This window comes from Mus pahari, chromosome 3, assembly GCF_900095145.1.
Source record: "Mus pahari chromosome 3, PAHARI_EIJ_v1.1, whole genome shotgun sequence".
Taxonomy (NCBI): Eukaryota; Metazoa; Chordata; class Mammalia; order Rodentia; family Muridae; genus Mus; species Mus pahari.
Window position 1 is genome coordinate 149,812,224 of NC_034592.1, and position 9,167 is coordinate 149,821,390.

A 9,167-nucleotide genomic window follows, 5' to 3' on the forward strand; every position below is an offset into this window, starting at 1 on the left:
CTGCGCTCGCTCGCTCTCTCTCTCTCTCTCTCTCTCTCTCTCTCTCTCTCTCTCTCTCTCTCCTCCTTTTTCTTTTTGATATTAAGAGCACAGGTGTCAGCCAGGCCATGGTGGCGCACACCTTTAGTCCTAGCACTTGGGAGGTGGGTGGAGTCAGGTGGATCTCTGAGTTCAAGGGCAGCCTGGTCTAAAGAGAAACCCTGTGGGGGACCGGGGTGGTGGGGGGGGGGTACAGGTGTCAGGACTGTCCTTTTGTTTGGTCTGGGTTTGAGGCTGGCTGTGGGTTCTTAGCTTTGGTTGCTCTTTAGAGGCATCCAGTCCTTCTGACGGTTAAAATGCCAACAACCCCGCCCTAGATAATCGAATTAGGATCTGTCTGCGGGTGAGGGCAGGGCAGGCTTAGGTGTTTTCAGACACTCTTGAGGAAAAGCTTGGCTGAAAAGCCCTAGGTGGCAGTCGGCCTAGGAAGGGAGCTTCCTGGGCGTGGAGAGTCACCTGTCGCCCGTTAGGCTAAGTCACACCTTTCCTAAGCGGCATGCCAGCCAGCATCCATCATTTGACCAAGTTTTACTCTCAGGCCTCTGGCAGGTGTGAGGGTGTGAACAGGCCTCCCCTTGTGGCCTTCATTTACCTTTTCTCTTTCCTTCTTGCTAAGCAGGCTTGGGGGAGGCTGAGGGGGTGGGGTGGGGGGCTGCGGAAACAAAGGATGAAAGGAAGCCTAGCTAGGTGTGGATCTGGAAGAGAAAACAAGACGGGAGGAAGGCAGGTACCAAGCAGAAAGCCTGTTCCCTGGCCACAGGGGATGGGGAAAAGTCAAGACATAGTCAAGACTTGTCTGTTGGGACGAGGGTGGTGGTGGGGCACTTTGTGCTCTCCCTCTGGACTTGGGGAGATTCATGGATGAACTAAATCTACTCAGAGGGCAGTGTTCTGCACGACGGTTGCCTGTTGTCTGACCATCCTCCCCCACCCCCGGCCCCCAGTGCTGGGAGTCATTCTATTCCTTGTTGTTACCTCCAGTACCTAGAGACTCGATGCTAGCTGGTGCCCCAGAGGTTTTCCGTAGTCCCTCCACTTTACAGGTGTTTATAACCTCATACTATGGGGTGTGGGCTTGGTTTCCGAGGCCACCCTTCCTCCCTGTGACCGTTCCAACACGGTCAGGAAGTCCGGAGCCTCAGCCCAGGGCTTTGCTACCTCTGCCTCGCACCTGTCCTCAGTGGTGTTTCACAATACAACTCTAAACACGTCCGTCCTCAGCTGAAAGTCCTTCCGTGACTCCCCAGTGCCTGTAAGGCAAAGTCCAAACTCTTCCAAAGACCCGAGGCCAGGAAATCGGACCCCTCAGGGTCTGCCCACACCAACCTCATCTTGGGAGTTGCTCTCAAAGGTTGGACAGGCAGAAGTTACTGATTCTTACCCCGGGGCCTTTCCCCTCGGTGCATCTTCACTTCCTCTGGGAAGTCATAGACACCCTCCCCTGTCAGGTGACCATCCATTGGCAGTCACAGCTGTATCTCCCCACCTCCCTTCATCAAATCACACCTCCCTTTAGTATTAGAATCCTCTGTTTACTCCGTCTCTCTCTCCCACGGCCGGGAAGCCATCCTTGCGTAGGGCATCCTTGGGTAGTGTTTTGTTCAGGGCTGTATAGACAGCTCCTGGAACCCCTAAGCGCGTACATATCACCGCACTTTCTGGCTCCCCATCGCCCAAAGAAAGGTCAGCAGCTCGGGGATGTTGCGGGGCACCGCGCTTGGCGCGGCCACCAGGGGTCGCCCGAGGCGCTCGGACGCCGCGCGGTCCGGTCCGGGAGGAGCACAAGCGGAATCTCAGCGCCACGCGGCGGGAGCCCCAGCAGCCCAGGCGCACCTGCTCGGGTCTCTGTCTCCGGCCGCGCCGCCGCTAGCCATTGGCTCAGCCTTGACAAAGGGGCGTGACCAACACCACGACCACGCCCCCAGCCCTGGTACTTAAAGGAATTTGGTGTTCCGAGGGGATCGTAGTGCAGCCGGGGCCTCGCGAGCGGAGTTCCCTACCGACCTTGCGCGACCCGGTGACCCCCGACTACCTAGGTCGCTCCGGCCAACATGCCGCGCTCCTTCCTGGTCAGGAAGCCGTCCGACCCCCGCCGGAAGCCCAACTATAGCGAGCTGCAGGACGCGTGTGTGGGTGCGTGGCGGGGTGCGGGACACGGGCGGCTGGCGGGGGGAAATCCCAAGAGTGCGGGGGGGGGAGGGAGAATCGGGCTCTGCGGGTGCGACAGGTGGATCTGGAGCTCTGGGTCTTGGCAGTTGGGATCCACGGAGGGCGTCTATGGCCCGGGACGGGGAGGCTCCGCGAGTGAAGATCCGAAGGCGGGCAGCCTTGCGGAGCCCAGTGGGGGAGGGGAGGGGAGGGCGGGGAGCCCCCCCACCTGGCGCCCCGAGAATCGGCTCAGCTGACTCCCCGCTGTCTCTTCTCTTCCTGCAGAGTTCACCTTCCAGCAGCCCTACGACCAGGCCCACCTGCTGGCCGCCATCCCTCCGCCCGAGGTCCTCAACCCCGCCGCTTCGCTGCCCACCCTCATCTGGGACTCTCTCCTGGTACCCCAAGTGCGGCCGGTTGCCTGGGCCACCCTCCCGCTGCGGGAGAGCCCCAAGGCCGCAGAGCTGACCTCGCTGTCCGATGAGGACAGTGGCAAAAGCTCCCAACCGCCCAGCCCGCCCTCGCCGGCGCCGTCGTCCTTCTCTTCCACCTCGGCCTCGTCCCTGGAGGCCGAGGCCTTCATCGCCTTCCCTGGCTTGGGCCAACTTCCCAAGCAGCTGGCCAGGCTCTCGGTGGCCAAGGACCCCCAGTCGCGGAAGATCTTCAACTGCAAATATTGTAACAAGGAGTACCTCAGCTTGGGCGCTCTGAAGATGCACATCCGAAGCCACACGCTGCCTTGTGTCTGCACGACCTGCGGAAAGGCCTTCTCCAGGCCCTGGCTGCTTCAGGGCCACGTCCGCACCCACACTGGTGAGTGAGTGAGTGTGCATAGCTGAGCGCTGAGTCTGGGCTGTTTGGCCTCAGACCCTGGGGGACTCAACACTTACTCCCAAGGCTGCCAAGCAGTGGACAAAGTAGATGTTGGTTGTTCTCTGTCCTGTACCTTGCTGTTCGGGGCTGGGAGGGAAGGGGTACTCCTGATCCCAGCTCAAACCACACTGTAGAAGCCAGACAGGATATTGCTAGACAGGATATTCTCCACCTGGCCTTGAATCCTGGGTTAAGAACTTCCCCAGTTTCTCCGTTTCCAAAATGTACCAGGGAACACTTCGTGGGGTTTTTGTAGAGGGAAGTGCTGGGTGCAGGTGCCACTAAGAAATGACTTCCCAGTGACTGCAAAGGTGGCTCAGCGGTTAAGAGCACTGGCTGCTCTTCCAGAGGTCCTGAGTCCAATTCCCAGCACACATAGTAACTCACAACTGCCTGTAAATCCAGTTCCAGGGGCTCTGACACCCTCACACAGACATACATGCAGGCAACACACCAATCCAAGTAGGACAAGAATAGAATACTTTTTTTTTTTTTTTTTTTAAAGAAGAGAAACAAAGACATGACTTTGCTGTCCCCTCAGCCTTAGGACACGTGGAAAACTTCTAGAAGTGAGGGAAAGGCTTCAGCCAGTCTTGGTGGAGGTTCCTGTTGGGGTAATCTTTGGAAAGTGTGTTAGGCTTTTGAGTGAAGCTGTGCATGTCCTGTGGTGGCCAGCACTGGGGCACTGAGGCTTGAGGGCGGGGGCAGGGGGCGTATTTGCAGGTTTCACTGTGACACCTTTATTACCTGAATAAGATTACCCGTTTCCCCTCGAGGCACGGATTGCCTCAGATTTAACCTATAAAAGTGTAACTGGCTGGCCTTTCTCCTGCAGGGTTGCTAAACTGTGGGGCTCTACTTTGGGGAAGAGCTGACGCCCTCAGGGTCCTAGGCTGCCTCCGATCCCCAGAGGGACTTTGTTTTGATGTAAAGGCATGGCTCAGACAAAACCCTCCTTGAAATGCACCACCCTGTTCTCTAGGAGTTCCATTGTGTGTCTTAATGGTAGCCCAGGGGGTGGGGGCCTGCAGGGTTAGAGCAGGTGCATGGGGCAGCGGTGCCCAGCACCTGTTCTTGGCCGCAGCTGCTGGTTCATTACATGGCAGGCCCCTTTAATCCAGGGGGTATCACATGTACAGTGCCCCCCTCAGTGGCCTTTGTCCCAGCCGGCCTGGTGCCGATTTCACACTTGCCAGGAACACTATGAAGGCGTCTGGGGGTCGGGGATCTGTGAAGAGTGTAGGGGGGGGTGTCTACACTTCCTGTGCAAGCCCAGAGACTCCCAGCTCCATCCCACCGTGTGTTATCTTGAAACCTCCTTTTTGTTAAGAATTATTTCAGTTTGCCCGTCCCTGCTAAACTGACAGGTAGTGCTTCAGCCAGTCTAGGGAGGGGGCAATACCCCTGACTTGTAGAGACTCGCAGATTGCCTAGGTCCACCACTACACAGGGCTTTGGAGCCCCACCTGTGTAGCTGAAGACTTGTGTGGGTTTGTGCCCCCTAGGAGGACTGAAAGCTTCTCTGTTCAGTGAATACCTGCTGAGTGGGTGGATCCCACAGGATCCCTGCTGAGATTCCCTCCATCCAGAGGCTCAGCACACCCAGGCGCCATTCCTCAGCCCCGAATTCCATCACTAGAATCTAACCAAAGGGCACCGCCCGTGGACTAGCAGTCTGGGAAGGAGCAGGAGGCTTGCCTTGTTTTGAAAATCCATTTGGCATTACAGCCTCATGCTTGGCACATAGTAGGGGTGCAGCAGATGTTTGGTTTTGTTGGTATTTGTATAGCTCAGTCAGGCTGGGTTTAAACCAGAGACCCTCCTCTCTCTGTCTCTACAATGCTGGGTTACAAGTATGGACCCCCAGGCTCAGGTCCCCTTTTTTTAAAAAGCACATTTATTAATTCAGGTATTCACCGAACAGAGCCGCTTTCAGCCATCCTCGGGGGCACAAACCCACAGAAGTTGTCAGCTACACAGCATGTAATTAAGCACTTACTGGACACAGAGCCCGTGTGTCCTTACAGCCCTGGCTGGGCAGGGGTTGTCAGGATCCCAGATGTCTGTAAGCCCCTGGGTTGGGGCTTGCAGTAAGTTAAAGAGAGCCATCCCTACTGCAGAGCGGTGGACTACTGGCAGGATGCAGAGGAATGGCCTCACTGGCTCTGGGTGGGGGTGGGGAGGCCTCTCTAGGCTGCCTCTGCAGCTTTGTCCCAGACAAAGTAAATCAAAGTAAATTCAAGGCTGGTAATAGGAAGGCCAGTCCCAGCTCCCGTGCCTGAGGCAGTGACTACAACTGGGGCATTGGAGGTCTGTAGGTGACCTGGAGCCTGCCGCTTACCTCTGCTTAGTTTCCCCACCTCTAATAGGACTGCAGAAGGGACAGATGACAAGCCAATCAGAAGTGTTCAGTGCCTGCCAGGTGGAAAGGGCTCTGTCTCAGTTAGCCCCACCCAGAAGTTTGGAGACTCAGAAGTCTGGTGATGTTCAGGACTGCACAGCAGGAAGCCCAGAGACCCCCATCCAACTCAAGCCTGTACTTGGACTGACCCGGCCCTGTCCTGTCCAGGCCTTCCTAACCCCTCTGGTACCTCTCCCCAGGTGAGAAGCCCTTCTCTTGCTCCCACTGCAACCGTGCCTTTGCCGACCGCTCCAACCTGCGTGCCCACCTCCAAACCCACTCGGATGTGAAGAGATACCAGTGTCAGGCCTGTGCCCGAACCTTCTCCCGAATGTCCTTGCTCCACAAGCACCAAGAGTCTGGCTGCTCCGGAGGCCCTCGCTGACCCTGCTACCTCCCCATCCTCGCTGGCATCTCCCCGGAGCTCACCCTCCTCACTGCCAAGACTCCTTCCAGCCTTGGTCAGGGGACCTATGGCGTTCATGTCTGGACCTGGCTCCTGCTTGGCTCTCTTGGTGGCCTTTGCCGCAGGTGGCTGATGGAGTGAGTGCCTTTGTCCCCTCCCAGAGCTTCCTACCCTTCAGTATTCATGAGGTGTAGTCTCTGGACACAGCTGCTTCGAGCCGAGCCATAGAACTAAAGCCAACCCACTGGCTGGGAAGCTTGAACCCCACTCAGGGGACCCCACTTCCCTACCTCCCCCAAGGACCCTTCAGGCCACCTTCCTTGAGGTACAACAGACTATGCAATAGTTCCCCCCCCCTCCAGCTATAACCATGCCTCAGCAGGGTGGTTACTGGACACATGTCCAGGTGCCCCTGGGCCTGGGCAGCTGTTTCAGCCCCCGCCCCCATTTGTCCTGTGACACCTGTTTCACAGCAGTTTAACTGTCTCAGAAGGGACCATGAATAATGGCCATCACTTGTTAGGGGCCAAGTGGGGTGCTTCAGCCTGGCCAATGTGTCTCCCAGAACTATTTTGGGGCCCAACAGGTGGCCCCGGGAGAAAGATGTTTACATTTTAAAGGTATTTATATTGTAAGCAGCATTTTGTATAGTTCATATGTACAGTTTATTGATATTCAATAAAGTGGTTAATTTATATACTAAAAAGTGCCCAGTGTTGGGGGGGAGGACACCATAAAGGGACTTACAGGAGGGAGGGGCAGGGCCTTAAGTCTGTGCTTTGGAGTTCTAACTAGAGCGTCATGAACTTTGGGCCCTGGGCTGCCCTGCCTGGTATCTGTCCCAATCGGCAGAGTGCAAGCCTACTGAGCTCTTCTAGGGAAGGTGCTTTGCGGGGCTAAGCCACAGCCTGGCCACCAGCTCTGGCTCTACCATAGCAGGTCTTTGGGGGCAGAACTAGCTGCCCCTCCCAGCTGAAGGAGGATGTCTTTCCTGTTCCCAAGCGCCTCCCTGTCAGGCAGGCCCACACCTCTGTCTGGCTGCTGGGTACCAAATGGTCTTTGATGCAAGGAAATGGGCTGGCTGGAGCCAGGAGGGTGAGAAGCCAGGCCAAAGGGTAGGGGTCATTCAGCTTCCTGCTTGGAGGACCAGGGCTGGAGCCATTTACCTCGGGCTAGTTGGTGCTGGTGACCTCAACTCTGAGGGCCTCCTGGGGCTCGAGAGAAAATGAGTGTCCTTTCTAAGCACAAAAGGTGCTGAAGGTGCCAGTTTCCTGTGGGGAGCTGAGCAGGCGTCTGCTGGGAGCTTCAGCCAGCCCAGCTCCAAGCCGGCTGGGGGGTGGGGAGCTTCCAGCTCCAGAGGAGAGATGAGTCTTCTAAACAGGAAATGGTGACCCGCAGGCGGGAACAGCCTAATGACTTACAGCTTTCCTCCCAAAAGGAAAAAAAAAAAATTCTCTTAACAATCGCCAAATTGTGGCAGGCCTCCCTGAAGGGGAGGTTGGTGAGGTGGTATTGGGGGCTGGGCACCAACTGGCTGAAGGCCTACAGTGTCCCCAGGAGGTTTCTCCACATAGGTTGAACAGTGAGTGACTTGACCCCGGGCCTGGAGGGATGGGATGGGCCTCCAGGACCAGACTCCGTGCTGAGGGCATGGCCCCAGGTCTAGTGCCTAGGACTTGGTCAGCCTGGTTCTGAGCGTGCTGAGAGTCAGGTAGGCCTGGCTCCTGGCCCTTACTCACCTCTCGCTGCCAGAAGCAAGCAAGAGTCCCTCTGCTCTCAGCCCTGGTTTCTGCCTCTAGAAATCCGAGGCAACAGTGCCTGTCTCTGGAGAGGCTGTGAGGAAACATTCCTTCAGTCATTCAGTGGGTACTGTGAACCGGGGTGTTGCCAGCCCCTGTGAAGAGTCACTGTGCTCAGGAACTTCTGTTCTAGTCGGGGAGACAGAAAACAAACAAGCAATTAAACACTGCTCGCCTGCAGCAGTGCCAGGGTGGAATGAGAGGCCCGGGAAGACTTGAGAGCGGCAGGCAGGGTTCCCACCAAGGCATCCAGAGCCCTCGGGAGGGTTGACATTCCAATGAGAGGGAGGAGGAGGAGGAGGAGGAGGAGGAGGAGGAGGAGGAGGAGGAGAAGGATGGAGGTGGAGGAAGAGGGATGGGAGAGTCCTGGGAGGGGGAGTAGGCTGTGGGGCTGGGAGAAACTGTCCTGAGAAAGACCACGTGGCTGGGGTGCACAAGAAAGCCAGGAGGAGAGGGAGGCCAGGGCCTCTCTGGAACCTCAGCCCAAAATGCACCCAAGGGGCTTAGAGACAGCAGCTGGGACCAAGGTACCACAGGCTGCCAGGGAGGGCAGAGACTAGAGCTAGGAGACAGGTCAGGCTGAAGGTGGCATAGCAGGTGACAGAGGGCTCGGACCAGGGCTATGGTGGTTGGGTAGCTTACTGCCCACCCGACCTGGGGCCTTCCTCGCTTCTTTGGGACTGGTAATGGACCCCAGTAAATGGGAGAGAGGACACAGCTGACCCAGAAGGAGCCTCCCTGGGCCTGGGGCTGAGGACAGACAGCCTTCTGTGGGAAGAGCAGGGGTGGGAACAGCAAAGAGTTATTCACAGAAATGTGCAGCTTTTGACAATGTGAGGAGAAAAGGCTGTCTCTAGAAGAAGGCAGGCAGCCAAACTAGTCAAGGAGAAAAGAGAGAATCAAGGGGGGGAGGGGGGGAGCCATTCTTTGATTTTTGTTTAGATTTGTTTGTTTTTGAGACAGGGTCTCCCTATGTGTTTCCAATTGTCCTGGAACAAACTGTAGACCAGGCTGGCCTGGAACTCACTCTGTAGACCAGGCTGGCCTGGAACTCACTCTGTAGACCAGGCTGGCCTGGAACTCACTCTGTAGACCAGGCTGGCCTGGAACTCACAGAGATCCACCTGCCTCTGCCTCCCAAGTGCTGGGATTAAAGCCGTGCCCAACCAACACTGCCAGCGTTTATTTTATTTATTTATTTAAGCATTGTTTTTAAAGCAGGCTTTTGTGTAGCTCAGGCTAGCTACAAAGTCTTCATGTAGTAGAGATCCCCCTGCCTCCACCTCCCAAGTGCTGGGATAACAGATGTGTGCAGCTATGTCTAGCGGTGCTCTTCTGAGGATAGAGCCCCAAAACCTTGTGTATTCCAGGCAAACATCCTGCAAATGAAGTTTCAATCTAAGCCAGCCCCACCCTTACCCCTGCTTTGAAAAGAAGGTATCACTGTGTAGACTAGGTTAGCCTCAAAGAAGAAGAAGAAGAAGGAGGAGGAGGAGGAGGA

The 9,167-nt window shown here is 56.4% G+C and overlaps 1 protein-coding gene across 1 annotated transcript; it reads left to right on the forward strand.

Moving 5' to 3' along the window:
• The first annotated feature begins 1,995 nt into the window (after positions 1-1,995).
• On the forward strand, positions 1,996-6,573 carry Snai1 (snail family transcriptional repressor 1). The gene is made up of 3 exons (XM_021194014.1): positions 1,996-2,172; positions 2,473-3,000; positions 5,662-6,573. Exons 1-3 carry the CDS (start codon positions 2,091-2,093, stop codon positions 5,844-5,846), a joined length of 795 nt encoding a protein of 264 aa, XP_021049673.1. The 5' UTR covers positions 1,996-2,090; the 3' UTR covers positions 5,847-6,573.
• The last annotated feature ends 2,594 nt before the right edge of the window (positions 6,574-9,167 follow it).

What these genes read in the sequence shown, in the direction of transcription:
- Snai1 (XM_021194014.1), top strand. Translation starts at nt 2,091, where the DNA reads ATGCCGCGCTCCTTCCTGGTCAGGAAGCCGTCCGACCCCCGCCGGAAG. An exon ending in GCTGCAGGACGCGTGTGTGG is followed by an intron (nt 2,173 to 2,472) that starts GTGCGTGGCGGG and finishes CTCTTCCTGCAG; the next exon opens with AGTTCACCTTCCAGCAGCCC. An exon ending in CCACGTCCGCACCCACACTG is followed by an intron (nt 3,001 to 5,661) that starts GTGAGTGAGTGA and finishes ACCTCTCCCCAG; the next exon opens with GTGAGAAGCCCTTCTCTTGC.